Source organism: Eleginops maclovinus, chromosome 11, assembly GCF_036324505.1.
Source record: "Eleginops maclovinus isolate JMC-PN-2008 ecotype Puerto Natales chromosome 11, JC_Emac_rtc_rv5, whole genome shotgun sequence".
NCBI classification, from domain to species: Eukaryota; Metazoa; Chordata; class Actinopteri; order Perciformes; family Eleginopidae; genus Eleginops; species Eleginops maclovinus.
In genome coordinates, this window is record NC_086359.1 from 8,297,957 (window position 1) to 8,316,063 (window position 18,107).

Here is an 18,107-nt window from a genome sequence, read left to right on the forward strand (position 1 = left end):
AAAGTGTCTTCAGCAGTGAGGGTGCACAAAGAATACATTTGCCTAATTGCTTGATAATACTGCTCCAGTGTGTGTGTGTATAAAGAAGATTGGTGATGCAGCCTTCGTCGATTACGCCCCAAAGCTACGGAACAAAATACCGATAGACTGCTCGGTGGAAGCTCGGTTTAGCCTTTTAAGGAGCTAAGACTTGCTCTCTGCTGCACTTTGTAAATGCACTCAGATGCATTTTAAACTGTCGCCAAAGTGTGTGCGATTATTATTATCATTACCATCCCATCACTGCCATTATTTTGCTTTGTAAACCTATGCTAAGCTCTTTTTATGTTTATTTGTACATATTTCAATGCTAACTGTATTCTTTATGAAATACATTTCTACAGACTATTTTAAGAGATGTGAATTGTCTTCTGTGAAGCACTTTAGACTGCCCTTCTTCTATGAGAGGTGCTATACAAATAAAGCGTATTATTATATATTTTTTATTATTGTACTGGTTAGACTCACCGCTGCACTGCGTCCTGGAAAGTTGAAGAAGGTATCAGGACCGTGTCTCTGAGGCATCTGGTTCAACACTGACAAGAGCTTGATAGCATGTCTTGGCTGGAAGAGAGGTGAGAAATAGGAAGAGAAAAGGAGAGGGGGGTTAATATTTGATATCTGCAGATTATCAGAGGCACAGCAGGAGCCTCTTTTTAAAGACAACAACAAAAAACATGGAGTGACTTCACATCTCTACCACAACCCCGCTGGATCAATAACTCTTCAATCACCTCCGCCCTTCTCCGACAACACCTCATCAATACCATGGCAACCCTAAATCAATGTGTCTCTCGAGAGGGTCGCTGGGGGAGAAGAAATTGGAAACGACTGGGAAATTGGAGCGAGGTGTATGGGCTTATTGTAGTTATCAGAAAGAGAAGGTGGAGAGAGAAGGCTGAAGGGATGGATGAGGGTCTCACCATGGATCACTGATCAGTGAACAGTGTGGTCATCCCGGAGCCTCAGTCCAGGGGAGATTAACGAGAAGGGACGACGGTGTATTGACTTGTGCACCCCAGCGACTTCTAGGCTGTACACCTAGCTAAGCCTACACATGAGCAGGGGTGGCAGAGGGGAAGCTATAGCCTCTCAGAACCATCCCATGTGTCTCTTTAAAATGTTTTAACTAAACCCAGCGACTGACGGCAGGGCCAATCAGCAAACTGCAGGGAGCGGTAAAGATGGCGACAATAAGTGGCACTGTGAGTGGAATTTGCACTAAGAGCTCCCGATGCTCGACTCCTGAATAATTCTCTTAATGAAGTAGCTCTAAATGTACAATAAACATTAACCAGCAACCAGAAGACCTTTTTTATCTCCAAAGTATTCGGATAATTCTTCAATTAAAGCAGACTCTAAATATTGAATAATGTTTGGGTCAATTTTGATAAATATGGGGGTCATTTAAGAGAAATAAAAGGTTTCTTAAAGATCTGCCGTGCATTGTGAGTTACAAAGTGTACTTTCAAAACATTGGCATGAAAAAGGAGAGAGTGAATATGTGTCAGTGTGCTGATAACATGTCAACCTTCCCAAAAGGATTCACCTGGAGGACACAATGCAGACTGTTTCTTCACAGCTGATTAGGTCGCCACTGTTTGTTCATCATGGCTCTATCAATCTCACAAAAATAATTTGTTGCATTAATTATGCTGATTACCAGCAGAAAATAAATGCTACACGAGATCTTAATTGCCCTTGCCTTGTCATACACTCGCAAATCAATCCACACAGTCACACACACACACACACACACACACACACACACACACACACACACACACACACACACACACACACACACACACACACACACAGTCTATTATTGTAGTCTATTAGAATAACCAGTGACATCCAGACTAATGACATACAAACAAGATCATGCTGTTTAATTAATTGGGTATAAAATAAATGTAGATTCACTGACTATTAATTGTAGAGCGTTGGCAAATCAGAAAATGTTACTGTTTATTATTTTTAACATCAGTCTCTTTTGATTTAAAAACAATTAAAGCATAAATAGTCAAATTAACAAGTGTTGCTTTTACTTTTACTATCAAATGTGTTTTTGTGTTATTATATAACTTCAATCATGAATACTGGTTTAGTTAACTGTCCAGAAACATCAAAAACTTTAGAGAGTTTAATAAATGATCTCTTATTGTGCTGCCAGTAGAGCCACGGAAGGTGTTTGAATCTGACTCTCACGTTGGAGTGGAAGAACTTTAAATATAGTATAGCTTTACACATTTGTTTTAAATCTACACAGTATATCCAAATATAAAAGTAATGGTTATTTTTTGCGATGTTATAATTTGTTACCCAATACCTGCAAACTAAAATATTCCTTATGCCATACTTACAGAAAAAAAACAACAGTGATACACACTAAAAAACCTTTTCAATTGTCGATCCACTTACCCAGATGCCGTTGTCTCCCCTCAGCATACTGAAGAGCAGCTTCAGCTCCTTCACTGTGATGCTATAACTGGCCATGACTCCCAGCATGTCCACCAGGAGGTCTGAGGAACAGACAGAGGCAGAAAGTTAGGGAGCGGAAAACAACGCAGTGTGTTTACTAGTGAACCCTATACCGTCACTTCTTGTAAAATAAAGTGAGGTTATTAATGAGACTGTTTGTGGGCGGTGAGTGATAAGCTTCAATCAGCACAGTCAAAAATTCAAATGAGTTCTCAAACAACCTTGAATTACTGTGCACAGCATTACTTGAATGTGTACATCGCGATGTAAACCATAGTTGTGTTGGTATATATTGATCTTAATACCTCAGGTACAGTAATACAAGGCCAAACACTGGGAAACTGTGTGAAGTACTCTGGGCTACTGGCTGCAAACAAGGAGTCATGTATTACTTAGAGGATGAGTCAGCAATTCTGGAGAAAGATTATTGATCTAACAGTGACAGGCTCGCAGTGTGTACCAGAGGCTTGTTAACAACGCTGAATCATAAATTCTGCATTGTATAAATAAACTCCTGGATACATATCGTTTTAAATGAATGAGTCTTAAGTGGAAAACTACCTATCTTAAACCAGGGGTGTCCAAACTTTTTTCACCAAGGGCCACACACGGAAAAATATACAGAGAGCTGGGCCACTTACAGAGGTGAATATTGCCTCATAAGTTAGCAAAACAAATCAAATGTAGGTGAATAATGCGCGATACTCGAAAACGCTTTCAGAAAAAAACTGTCTGCATCCCATCTGTCTTTAGGGTTTCATTTATTTTGTTGGCAGCTCATTCCTTAAAACAGAAGCCTCAGATTGCTGATAATAAGAGTAAATATGAAGGTTCAATATAAAGCTCGTTATAGAAAAAAGTTATTGGTGGTTTTTTTTTTTTGTTAGAAAATGTTTTACATTTTAAATGACTACATTTGTTTGAAAATAGGGCTCATTAATATATTTGAACATATATATTTGAGAAGCAAATGTTTAATTTGTGGGCCATATTGCATTATACTTTTAGAATTTGCAGAGGGCCGATTCAAAATGCCTTTCTCTTGTGGTTACGCTATATATGGAGGTACACCGTCAGACTATTAACCAAGCATAGCAAAAGTACTGTAAGCAGAGGGAAACAGCCAGCCTCACCTTAAAGATATACCTACCCACATCCTTTTTAAAGCACACAGACTTAAAATCTGAAATGTTTTTTTTGTCTGACTATTGACTAGAAATTACACAAGTCTAAGCTAACCTCCTGCTAGCTCTAGCTTCATATTAAGTATAAAACTTTTGAAAATGAAGCAAATAAGAGCATCACCCAAGATGTATTTGGTCATGAAATTGACAAAAAAATAGTTCTCCTGAATATTTAAGCAGATAATTAAAAACGAAATCAATTGTGTTTAAAGATAATTGTCTAATGACCTTCCTGCCTCATTGCCTTTCACTTCACATGCATCAGTCGCAGTTCAGTGTGGATATGGCAGAGGTTCTCAGAGTGAGGCAATCTGCTTTCAAAGTCTCCTCTTTCCCAATACGCCTGCTAGATATGAATAGACTTCCCACAATATATCATTACCCAGAGCCCAGCGATTGGGAATAAAGCAGAAGGCTAGCTGGCTGAGGTGTTAGGGGATGAAACGCAATACACAATGTCCTAGATTCAAAAGCCCTAAGGTCTGTTTTTGGTATGATCAATCCATGTAGGTCCTTTTAAACAGTCTGTGAAAAGTGTTAAACTCATGGCTGAGAAAGGTAATATTTGAGAATTGTCATTAAACTGAGTTAAGTGGCTCTGCTGTGATGAGCAGTAATAAGTCATAGAAGTTATAAAAGCACATTATCCTGCGGTGGTAGGTAGGACAAAGAGGACACTAAGGGGGGGAGGGAAGGAGATGAAACGCACTCCCAGGCATCATTAAAGGTTGGTCAAGGTCAATATGATCATGTAAAGAGACGGCAGCAATGTGCTGTTTAACAATCAAGCCCTCAGTACAGAGCACACACATAAACACACTGGGGTCATTACTCTGCTTCTGCGCCACCAGCGGGTTGTTATGGATGACTGACTGCGGGGCAAACGGGAAAAATATCAGAAATGCGTTTCAACTTTTGGCTCTAAACTTTAGGAAAGTCTTGTTTACGAGGATAAAAGTGAAAGGCTTATTCAACCATTCTGCACTAACGTTTACCAACAGTACGGTTTTGAAGAAAGGCAGAGATAATTATTTCTCGTCCAGAAGCAGCTTCAATCTTCAGCTTCATGTTATGATTTCAACGTGGCACATTCAGTTTGTTTCCACCTACGCACACAGCCCACATCGGGAATGCAGAATATAATACTTTTTGTGAGATTTAGAAAGGCACTTCACTACCCGTACGAAATCGCTACCTAGGCCAATCATTTGAGGGTGTTGAGGATAAGTGGGGAAAGCTGAATTAAACAAAAAATAGTTACACATTTTGGTCCTTCTACCCGCATAACATCAACACACTTTGCTTGCTATCTTGATAAACAGTTATCAAGTTATATTTCTAATTTAAAGGTTTTAAATTCTGCTTCAAAAACATTTAAAGAGCATTTAACAAACATTTAATGGATGGTAAGAAACAAACAAAGCTGCCTCAATACATTTGTTTTTCTTGTTTTATAGCTGGGCATATAATGGTTCAGGGGGAAATATTATAATCATATTTTTTGTATCCTTTTGAGGAATTGTTTTAGTATAATATGTAAAGAAAGTGGAATCGTTATAATCTGTTTTGTTTTGCTCACATTAACCATGAAAGTATATTGATTCTAGAAAAACACATTTTTGTACATTTAGTGTCTTTATGTTTTGCTTCACCTGCGATCATGTCGTCCACGCTGCTCATCTTGAGCAGCACCTGCTGGATGAGGCCGACCTCGGTGCTGGTCTGCAGGTTGCGCACGCTCTTGCGCAGGATGGCGGTGAACATGCTCCAGATCTCAGCCTGGCACGTCACCTCGCAGTGGGACAGCAACTCCACCATGCAGCCGATGCTCTCCGCCTCCTGGATGATGAAGTTCATCTCCAGGTCAAACTCCCCGCCCACCAGCTGGAGAAGGGTAAGGGTAAGAGGGAAGACAGGTAGGTGGAGGAGGGACATGGTTTGGGGAGAAAAAAGGACAGTGGAAGTGCAAAAGGAAGGGAATTGAGGGGGTGGGGAAGAAGAAAGTGAGAGGAGACAGAGGAGAGAAAAAAAAGAGGTTGATTTAGTGAACCATTTAACCTTTTTTGCAGTGGGAGAGGTGAGCCTGGCGTCTGATGGATGCTGATTGTGGTTAGGAAACAATTCTTCTGCCGGGGGCCGCACATACTGAAACAAATACATGTCCTTCATCTGTCCGAACACACACACACACACACAACACATCTCCTTTTCTGCTGTCTCTCATAAGTGAGGAGCACAGCACTCTCCTCTGTGTTCTCCACTATCCCTCTCACAAATACAGCAGGCATAAAAATGGCCCCTTCTGCTGCACCAGCAACACACATATCCATATGAGCACACACAGATGCTCACACACACTCACTGATTCATACACATTCCCCTCTCCCTCCTCTCAGATAGCATTAGTCAGAGGACATCTTACTTTTAGAAATCAAAGTGCAAATGTCCTGCCTCTTAATGGCTGGTGCACTACAATTACTTGTGAGAGTAGACCATATCTCTCACACACACACATACACACACACACACACACACACACACACACACACACACACACACACACACCATCCTACACTTTCCAGGAAATGGTAGCCAGGGCAACCAAAACGCCATGAGACCACCGTCAAGGTTATTAAATCAGAGGGAAGAGAAGCAAGCAGACAAAAGACTACGAGCAGAAATAAAGTCACCCAAGCAGACTGTGACTATGGTCTTCGCACTGGCAGAGAGAATGAGACTAATGGAAAATAAGAGTACAGTGAGGGAGTTTCACATTAGGATGTAAATAAAAGGAACAACCCACCCCGCTATCTAAAGATAAGGGGGAAAATAGCACTGCGGTCACAGCTAATGACAAGGTCAGGGTAAAATGAAATCTGAATTGAAAGGGTTAATTCTCAATATTTCTCTCTCAATATTATTGTCTGAGCACTCTCACTTCCTTCAACAGAAATAGACTGTTTTTCATTACTTCCTATTTTAACGCTTGAATGGTTTCTGTATCCTGTGGAATACAGTTCAATTACAGGCCGTGTCAATACGTGTAACATGGGTGAAATGTAATTGTGATATGGATGTCAAATTGGTGGAAAAACATTGTTATATGGGTATTAAAAAAAGCTGAAATATGGGTGTAGTATTAATAATATACTAGTGTAATATTAATGTTACGTGTGTGTATTATGAGTGTAATAATGCTGTAAAAACAGGGTAAAATGGGTGTACATAGATGGGTTGAATAATATATAAACGTGCAATGTATCTCAGAAGATAGAGGGTGTAAGATTTAAAAATAACAGTCATATTTTAAATACAAATTTAGATACGTGTCATTTCAGCCTGGATATATTGGAAAATAGCAATTAATTCATTTTCCAAACTGTGCTTCCCACTTTAAGGGTTAATGAGATGTGTTTTTCCAATTTATTGCATAAGAGCGGGCAGATTGCTGGCTTGCACATCAACAACCATCTCCATGACAACTGAGCAAACTCAATCCGCTAACAAAGACTACTAGAAGTGGCTGAGAGCTGCGGAAAGAGCTGGTAATTATCTTGGGCTGAGAATATTTAGCATAATCAATATTACAATTTAATAGGTCCTCTGGGCCTTGTTTGATACATTGTGATATATTCCGTTTGTATTTTGTAATTATATTGCATTATTTCACTGACTTCATGAATTTTGCTACGGTTAGAGATGGTTTTACTATTATCATAAATAACTATCTGTACACAGATGATGTGGCACGTAAATCAAGCTGCTGTTATTAAATGAATACGTGTAATGGATCGAAATTGGAGGATAAGTGACATCAGCTGTTGATCTTGAACGTATTTTGCTTTAAAATAATTGATACATTTTTGGATTTTATTGTCAAAATTACCCCAAACCTCATTCGTATTCAGGGCAAGGGATGGTCTCTTAGATATGGCCATACAGTTTATAAAATGATTGCCATTAAATGGAACATCAGCAGCAGCAATCAATCGTTAGAAATACAATCGTGTTGGCCTATCGAACGACTTGATGTTGATTCCCCAGAAAACCTGAAGATTAAGAGCCTTATAAGCTGTGGCTCTTTTCTTGCCGTTAATTCTAATAATGTCCCCTTTGGATCGATCTGGTTTTAGTAAAATCTCCATATCCTTCTACCTGCTCCACAACCCTTACCTGTCTTTGTACAGACTAAATGCCTCTCATTTCTCATGCTGAGTATGTCCCTTCCCTTCTTCTCTCTCTCAGTGCATTGATCCAGTGCTTCTGCGAACGCACTAAGACAGGACCCCTGAACAAGGCTAGGAAAAAAAGGGGGAAGAATTTATTCATCCTACATCGAATTTCCCCTCTCCTGCGAGGTTCCCAATTATAGAGCGCGCAGGGGACGACTGCGTCCTACAACATCTATATAAAGTGCCACTCCGAAGGTGCTCGATATACCACGTAGCGGAAGCTTAACGGAAGACAACAAGGGAAGTCTTTGTAGAAACTCGCCCGCAGAAACTAGCCCGCAGATACGCAGCGTCTTCAACGTGGAAACACACACATCCCCAGGACATATCTACACATGTACGACACGTGCATAATAACTCTTTGCTGCAGCTTCCCACACCGTGTGCAAGATGAGAGGGGGTGATGCAAAAGATGGCAACATACCGAGTATCGTGACCAACAGCGCCGAGAAAGGGAAGGACGAAAGCGGAAAACACAAGGGGAAAAAAAGGACCAGATAATTATTATCTCTCCTCTACCAGAAGCAACATCTGGAAAAGCAACCAACGCCTGGGCGACGCTGCCAAGACAGACAGAGATGGACAAAAGCAAAGGGAGAAATGTATAATTTAGTATGAAAAAACGCACACATCAATCATATGCTCTCACTTTCATGAGGTTTCCATAAAAAAGAGAGACGCTTATGCGTTTCCGTGCCTATTATTCAACCGAGTAGCGCTTTTAATTGATGCATAAATAAACATGCTGACTTGATGGCAATAAGGTTGATCATGAGCAGCTTGGCACACTTGAGAGCACTCACACGCCATCATCGTCGTTACTATGCAAGCGGACAAAAAGAGTACTCATTAGATTTAAGAGGTAACAAGCTCCTTTTTGCATAAACGCTCGTAACCTCCGGTGTCTTCGCGCACTCGACCCTGTGTGCCCACATTGTAAAAAACCTAGTGGCAAAGTTGTTACAGAAGGACGAGTGATCACATGAATGAGCACACACAAGAGGCCTTAACCACCCCGACACGTACCCTTGGTGGTTAAAGGACGACCACACACATAAAGCGGGACCCTCATTATGCCACTCGCCCCAGGATAAAGAGGCTTGGCAGTGCCACCCTCTCTCTCCTCAGAGGCAATGTGAGCAATGACCTCACTGTCTTCTTGGCAACTGGTCGAAGACGTTTGTTTTGGCAGCGTTATGACAATGATTGCTCCCCAAGTACCGCTCATGTCTGTATGTTCCATTCACACACACAAAAAAAAAGAAGGGGTGAGTCGCCAAGCAGTTGCTAAGGAAGTGACAACCTCTTTCCCACGATCTATGTTCCCACTGGGTTTATGAACACTCGACAGGTATAGTACACACTCAAGGCAGCATTTTGCTTCTGCTGTTCTGATATAAAATGTATGTCTTGTGTCATATTCAGAATATTCAGCTCCGGAAATAAACCCATTAAGGACTGCATAAACACAAGACTAGTTCTTGCTTTGGAGCGTTGCATCATCAATGACCCTCAGACACTTTCAGTAACGGTCTGAAAACGAGATAAGAGATGTCTCACTTTATTTATCAATGATGACTAATCAGACACCATTCAGTTTTCCTTCTGCTATTATTATATATACTTTAACTAAATGCCCTGTTTCAAGCACAAGTCCTTTGATTGCACACTTTCCTCCTCACAGTGCTGCTCATTTAGACCCTGAGGGGAGTCAGTGCCAGGACCGGGGGTCAGTGCCAGGACCGTCTTTGCACCACAAAGAGGTTACATGAGCAGGCACCTCTGCCAGCCAAAAGCAGTTCTTATAAGAGGTCAGTAAAACAAATACTCTCTCTGTCCAGCCAAATCGCTCCGAAACAGTCCTCTGTCAACGCAGGCGGAAAAAAAGGCCTTTTCGATTTATTCAAAATGAATGATGGCTAGTTTTTTGATTTGGCTTCCTGGCTCACTATCACACTCTCAAGGCTCAATTGTGCACTTACATTAACAGTGTTTTTGTAGAGCTTAATTTGATACAATCATGAATTATAGCCACAATTCTACTTTCATGGTCACAGTACTTAGACATCTGCATTTTCGAGAGGGAAGTGATTATTTATAAAAGAACTGTGCGTTATAGAGTGGTGCAGGGATGACATATTTTTGTAGGCCGACCCGGAAGTAAGCTGCGCATGGGTTCCCTCGACCAAAAAGCAATGCGATTTCGCCATAGGATTTTGGAATATTGTAAAAGATAAGATCTGTGGAAAACGAACCTGCTTAATAAATGGAAGTTTTGTTCAGCCGGATAATCTCCACGTCCACCCTACTTTATAATTTTCTAATCGTAAATCTAATCGCCAGAAGCAAAACGCTAACATTATGCTATAAACGAACTACAGACGAGTACAGCAGGACGTCAATGTCACGCTACTTAACATAGTTTCAACGGACTTAAAAAAAAAAAAAATACGTTGAAGCGTTTGTTTTAAGAGTTTGCAAGAGTGCAGGTACTCGCTTTCAAGCCGAGCAGAGGAAAACAAATTTAGCGGGAGTGTTTACGCATTCGGCCTAATGACGTACAACTTCTGTAGTCCTACACGTAATTCTTCAAAAATCACCAGTGGGTGGGGGGGTGGGTCACTGCTGATGTATTTAATGGCGTAGAACCAAACGGGATCCGTCTCTTACATTTGTGTCAACCACAGACCTTATTTCAAGCTATTTTTCAAAATCCTACGGAGAAATCCCATTGACTCTGAGACGAGGTAACCGGAAGTGGTAAAATGCCAACTCACTTCCGGGTTTTAGGACTCGTTCCTGCCTAACTCTATTATTAGATCCATACAATGACCCTGATCTGTTTGACTATGTTTCTATTGCCTTTCATTCATACTGTTGGTTTAACCTCATTACTTGAAGGCTTTAAACACCACTTTCTCCCTTGTATTGTGAAAAGGTGCAACGTTAATTAAAATGATCATTATTTAATTGTAAACGATCTCACGCAGACCCACCATCCCATTATGCAGTGCTTTGATTGCACATCAAACGGGCCATTACGCCGGCTGATTACTGCCACTGCCTGTTGAATAACTGATGACTCTTAAGGCCGAACCTGGCAAAAGAGAGGCACCTGTTGCTCGTTACGGCTGTCAGAGATGACAGCCAGAGAGGCGAGTGGACAGTCAATAGCCACCTCCTCTGCCTCTGCACATTCAATTGAGCTTTTTTGAGTTGGCATCATCAATATGCAACTTCAAAGCCCCTGAGAGTGAGCTGGAGAGGTGTGTGTGTGTGTGTGTGTGTGTGTGTGTGTGTGTGTGTGTGTGTGTGTGTGTGTGTGTGTGTGTGTGTGTGTGTGTGTGTGTGTGTGTGTGTGTGTTTTTTAGGTGTGTGTGGCTCATTACTCATTTGTGTCCCCTGGGTGAGCCGCGGCCATTCAGTCCCTTTGTGTGCCGAACGAGTGAGGAGACGAGAGGCCCATCCAGACATGAGATCACAGATTATACACTTAACGCTCCGCCAAGAGGGCTCAGCGGAGCGCAGGAGAGCAAAATTGAAGGAGGGTGATGAAAAAACAAGGGGACGAGAGAGATGAAACGAAAAGGGAGAAAAACAAACAAGAGGCCGAGCGGTGTGAACTGCAGGAGGGAGCAGATTGGACAGAAGAGAAAACAATGAGGAGAAGGTGTGTGTGTTCGGGAGAGATGGAGGGCGCGACGGCGACTGACTGCTATTGTGCTTTCTTATCAGAGTGGCAGAGGGATTTTATTGCCCACCGTTTTACAATGTGCAGTGGAGGGTTTAGTGCTCTGATGATGACCCCAGCTAATCTAAAAAGATATGGATTACACTGAAGCTAAACTGGCAACTAAATACTAAATAATCCACATTCTGTTTTCTGGTGACCTCATTTTGTGGTAAACTGCATTGATAAGAGCGGCGTTTAATTCTATCACTGGCTCTGATTCATATGCAGGATAAACTTCTCCTAATCTTGGTTTTGCAAGGCTTTGGGTTCAGGAAGTATGTAGGCTCGCTGGCTTTAAAAACAAGGGTGGTAAAAAATAAAGGAAAAATCACATCAGTCATACTGAGTCATTGAAATGATGAATTGATTTGTCTTCACATAAAATAATCAATTCAAACAGTAATTTGTTATGAAACACTGATACTTACTTATGTTTGAATATACTTCCAGACAAACGAGACATTGTGTCAATGTCATCATGGGTATTACAGCTTCTCACATATGCAGATTGATATCAACTGAATAAAATAATCCCCATAAACCCTAAAATAACTAGATTAATGGATGATAACACAAAGCTCTAGGTTAGTAACTGTGAAAGAAGTACGTGAAAGAAAAAGTTGTGTTTGAGGAGTTGAAGTGAAAAAGGACAACATATGTGAGCCTTCCTGTGTGACTGTGATCAGCAGTGACATGTTGACTGACTGTAGCCTCTAGTCACAGAGGAAGGAGGAGGGGGAGCCCTCCGGACTGCATTTCCCATGGGTCTTTGTACCAGTGTCTGCACAGATGGCAGATGGGACAAACACACAGCCCCCACACATGAAACCCTTCAGAGTGACAATGTCACAATCACCCAGTCAACACACACACACACCTGCCTGCCCGACTCAGCAAAATAGACATTATCAGCCATGAGTGTGTGGAGCTGTCATGAAGTGTGGGGCCGTCGGAGAGAGAGAGAGAGAGAGAGAGAGAGAGAGAGAGAGAGAGAGAGAGAGAGAGAGAGAGAGAGAGAGAGAGAGAGAGAGAGAGAGAGAGAGAGAGAGAGAGAGAGAGAGAGAGAGAGAGATGATGCAGAAATAACTGCAGAGAAGTTTAAAGAGGTACTCGGAAGTAAAACCAATGTTACAACACACACTTCAGACACTGCAAGAATACAGTGATTACGTAATTCCACAGTGGGGATAAAAGGCCGATTTGGGCCAGCAATAGCAAGCTGCTTGTGTGTGTGTTTGGTGTGTGTGTGTGTAATAAAATGTCAAAACACCAACACTTCATAAGAAACTACTTTTCACTCCCATGACAGAAGGACAGAGTCCCATTATGGGAGGGTACATACTGCACGCTAATTTATATTACGGACGTGTAATGAATCAATTATGCCTGGATTAAATTCTAAATGCTTTGCACAAATCTTCATGGACGTTTAATCTCATGAAGCTGTCGATCAATACTGTATTTCTGCAATCCATTATCCTCTGAATTAGCAACACCACATTAAAGTGACATAGGCGCATGTTTTTAAGTCTGCCAGACACACTTCAAAACAATGATAATACATATCCCAAGTCTCCTCAGTGACAATAAATAGATGTATTTGAGTAAAACATGACACCAAACAAACCCCTCTTTCATTTAAGATTATGCAGGAAGTACAATGAGTGGTACGGCACACAAATAGTAAACAAACAGTTGCATTTTGTTTAGTCCTATCAGCATATGTTAGCATGCTGAACATCATCAATCAGTACCCCGTATGTAAGTATTGTCATTGTTAGCATTTTATCATGCTAACACAGCATTAACACCTACACAGGCACAGCCTCCCTGAGGACCACATTCATCTCTGCTGGACTTGTGATCTTATTTTCTAATCCACTGCCTCCATCTTTCACAGAGTTTTTCATTTTGGGAAAAATGTCTACATTTGGAAAATGATGTCAAAACTTGTCAGGACGTGTGTATTTCCCCAGCCTTGGTTTGCAAAAATATGTGGAAGAAAAATGTAATGGTTCAGAGGAAACTGACAGATCTGCTCCCGAACCACCCTCGATGAGAGACTGATGGTCTTTTATCTTTCCTTTTCTAATAAGCAGCATCAAGAAGAAGAAAAGAAGCGGCCAAAAAAAAACAAAACAAGCTACACAAAATGAATATTGCATTTCTTTATACATGCTGTCTTTTTTCCCCAGCAGGAGATTGCCATCGGCACTACATTACAAGCTGATTTGTCATCCACAAACAGCAGCTCCATGCAGCAACCACACGTCCTACTTCGACATCAAACCTGTCCTCTCACTTGTTTCACACATTCTCACAGGATAGTGGCAGAAAATGAGCTAAAGATTTGGTTAAGAGGCATTTCATTAAGAGCGTACTTTTGGATCAGGTTTTCTCTGACAGATGATATTGTTGGTTTGTTCCATTCATAAGTTTAGACCAATTAATTGAAAAGTACAAGCACCTATAGTACAAAGCAACTCTATAGAATGCATGAACATGTGTGTTTTGTATTAGTACATAAATAAGGAAAACAAAGTGAATCTGCAAAATCATCAGAATTAATCATATTGAGCCATCAATGTCTTAATACATTTTTAGAAGCTGCTGTGGTCCTTTTAAACTAAATGACCAAATTGCTGGACATATTAATTACTAAGTCATTCAGAAGCCAGATTAATTGCTATCCATACATGCTCATTTTATGAGGCATGAGGTTCCAAAAGCTGTACCCTGGGCACAATTTCCACAAAAATAACCATGAATATGAGTCTGTGCATACATCAAAGCTCCCATGTATTGGCTTGTCAATTTTTATTAACAATCCCAGCCACCAAAGAGGCAAAGCTGGATAAAAGAGGAGCGAGACATGGCGAGATAAGACAGAAATACCTGCTTTGACTGTCTTTATAATAGTCTCCAGTTCTCTGCAGACCAGTTCAGTGTGCCTTCTCCCGCCTCCAACATCTGACTCAAAGCGTGTCAAGTGCAAGCTTAAAACATACTGTACGCACACATACAGACAAATGCACACCAAGGCTTGCACATACAAGATAAACTCAGCCAATACACACGTACGCAGCACTCAAAGGGCAACAGCCTTTTAAACAATTCATTGCCAAAAGCCTTGTAGGTCTTAGTCATTCGCACATACACTCTCGCTCAGTTCGTCACTAACACTCGCTGCAGCGATTCACATGAATGACAGCATGAGTACACACACAAGAGGAAGGAGTTGCGATAGAGGAAAAGTGAGAAATCTGAAGGGATACAGAGAACCTTCCCAAAATAATCCAATAATAATGTGACACCATTTCATTAGGATATTAGCAGCTGGTAAAAAAACGTATTTTTCCTCCAATGTCTTTTTACTAGAGTGGGACGCGAAGGAGCTTTAAACAGAGCAGTAAGAACGAGAGAAAATAGAAAAGCAAAGAGGAAGAGATCAACGGAGACTGCAAGGCCATACGTCACAAACCGGGCAGAAGGGAAATGCGCAGCAACAGTAATGGTGTGAATGTTTGCCTTGGGAAAGCTGAGAGAAATGACAGATAGACAGAGCAGGCAGACAAATACAGCAGACTCTTTTCAGCACAACGGACAGCTCCTGCTCTCTCTGCTGACAGACACACCATGAAAGAGCTACAGTACAAAGAAAGGCTCCGCTGGGTTGCAAAATTCCTTGACAAACAGTTTAGACTGTATCTGTATTAATTCTTGTTTTAATACCGTCAATATTTTCAAGGTGCTGAAAATCTGTGACAGCAAAATAGGACTTTGACATCCCAGGCTTTGAGAGATGCACTGCAGCAAAAAAACAAAACAGAACTATACTGTTCATGGCGGATATTCTCAGAAAAAAATCCAGGTCAGAAACACACTCATGCACGTACGCACTAGAGGGTCTGAGGAAGTGATCACAACTCTGACTTCATCCAGCGGCAGTTTAAAATGTCTGCCACCTGATTGGCCAAAGAGGCTTAGTAACGGATCTAGCAATAAGCCTTTTCACATGCTATTGGGAAACAGACAAAACCCAATGTTTTCCCTTTTTCCTCTTAAAAAAACAAAACACCACATAGCACAACTACAAAACTAGATGATGCACATATGTTACGTGCATCACATTGGGAAAACACTCAAATCTGCCTCAAATCTAAATATTCACAAATGCTGAATAAGATCAAACATTTATTTTACCGAAGAAACAAAAATGTGATGTTACACCAAGACGGTGGTGTTCTAGCCTTGTAGGTATTTTGTCTGTCAGCATATTTCTGTCACATTTGAAGGACAGCCAGAATGTGAGTGAATTAAGTTGTTGGTGTTGATCTGGATTTAAAATGTCTCCCTAAAAGCATATTGCTAACATGTTTCAACCTTGAGAGGGCTGGTGATTTGAATTTAAATGTTCTGTTTATTCCCTTGAAGAAACAAAAAGATTTAGCATTTAAAATGTAGTGACAGGGAGCATGTGTTTGAGACTAACAGTGTTGGAGAATTGCTTAGAATCATGCCTTCCAGCTCAAATAATAATAATCCACTGCACTTCCTCATGAATAAATTTACATCCTCCTTTATGCAACATAACAGCAATTCGAGATATAGCCGTTTCAGCTCATCTAGTGCTGTCAGGTGTTAGTTGGGAATAAGCATACAAAGCATTGGACACATGCTACGGTAGTGGTAACCAGTATGGCTGATCAGATAACAGTAAACACTGGAATCTGCAGGAAGTCAAACTGCATCTATATTAAAATCATAGGAAAACCTTTTCCAGAATTCTGCCAACATTATACAACAACGTTCTCCAGAATCACCACTTTACGTAGTATGTCAACAAATCAAATCAGAGGTCTCAACTTTGGGATCCTTGTGAAATCAATACTTAAAACATCCCAATAGATTAAGAGAACATCTAAAAGCTATAATAGCAAGGAAACACCTATGCTCTATTATGGGATTGCATGGGCCTTACTTGACTAGAATCTGTGATTATGTATGCGTTCAGACCTCGAGACTTCTGCTTTAATAAAAAAGAGCCAAAGGCAAATTCCATCACCGGGCATCAAAGATGTCGAGAGGAACATCGTGCTAGAGTGAGTGCAGTGTCAGGACACAAAGAGAGAAACAAAGGAGTAAAAGCTAAGAGCAAAACTGAGAGGCAAGGCGAAAAAAGCATCAAGGGCAGGTGGTGATTGAGCGGCCACGATTGAATGGACCGCATGAAACAAATGAGACCTGCTATTGAGTTCCAGCGGACACAGAGAAAGTAGAAAGGAGACATAAGGTGTGGAAAGGAGGTGTTGAGATGTTGTCTTGAGGTTGTATTTTTGCCGTCTTCTACTTGAAAAAAGCACATCCTGGCGAGGACAGGAGGCAACTCAATTTTCCTCTTTTTATTTTCTTTCCTGGAGACAGGCAGCAACGAGGGCATCCTTATGTGTCACGGGAGCTGAAGAAGGAAGGACTCAAGGCTGAGTTTCAGTACTTTAACAAGGCGTTCGCACCTTGTCTCCTGACTCGACTCAAAGGTACTCGTTTCAAAGAAGATGACAGGAAGTGAAGTCCTACAGGGCATCCTGCATATCTCACTGGGCTAATCAGAGATAAAATAGATACTAGAGTGTAACTGAGAGCTTCGAGTCGCTATGAGCTAAATGATGTAACTATTTAAGTCATTTGAAGCAGCATTGGTAGGGAGAATGGTTTCTCTGTTTTCGCACTATACTGTATAACTTTGGTAAGGTGGTCATACAATTTCCCAAGAGGAATGCATAGGGCTAAATGTCACTAAGATATTAGAGAAACTAGACCCTAATATAGAGATACGTTTTCAGTTCATTCCCTTGGTGTGCCCCGGCTGCCTCGACTCTGTGATTAAAGAAGTTTCCTAATGGACAGAAACCTTGCATATTGCTAAAGTAATGTTTTATAATAATCGATTAAACAGCAAGTGTGGACTCGCTGAAATTCAAAGGTCAGTATACAAGCCCCTCAGACCTGACTCAGGCCAGGCTGGTGAAAAAAATCAGGATCTGTTTTGTTTGTTTGAGTCTGTGCGCTGTAAAAAAGGATGTGTGAATGCACGTTGTGTCTACACTCACACGCACACACACACGACTATGCACAAGTTCACCAACCGCCACAACAATGGAGAGCACTGTTCCAATAAGCCACAGCTGATGGAGGATAAGAGCGGCAGCAAGCAGCTCCAACGAGTCTCAGTAATCCATCATCATAAGACAGGCTTGGGAATGACCCACACACATGCAAAAGCACACCCACATCCAAAGCAGGGCTGGAGGGGGTTAGCGGAACATGATGTTCTCTCTGTTATTGTGCAAAAAGACCACACACATAAACACAAGATAAACACAAGTCAATAAGGCAACCAGGGAATGTAATTCTGAGCGAAAGACAGATACCCAT

At 41.1% G+C, this 18,107-nt stretch overlaps 1 protein-coding gene across 1 annotated transcript in view; it reads right to left on the reverse strand.

The window, feature by feature from the left end:
* The window catches only part of nbeaa (neurobeachin a), an 81,278-nt gene that overhangs the window by 50,775 nt on the left and 12,396 nt on the right, over window positions 1-18,107 (reverse strand). Inside the window, 3 exon segments of the mRNA XM_063896038.1 lie at window positions 508-603; window positions 2,464-2,564; window positions 5,360-5,591. Of these exon segments, the coding sequence (XP_063752108.1) occupies window positions 508-603; window positions 2,464-2,564; window positions 5,360-5,591 (429 nt within the window).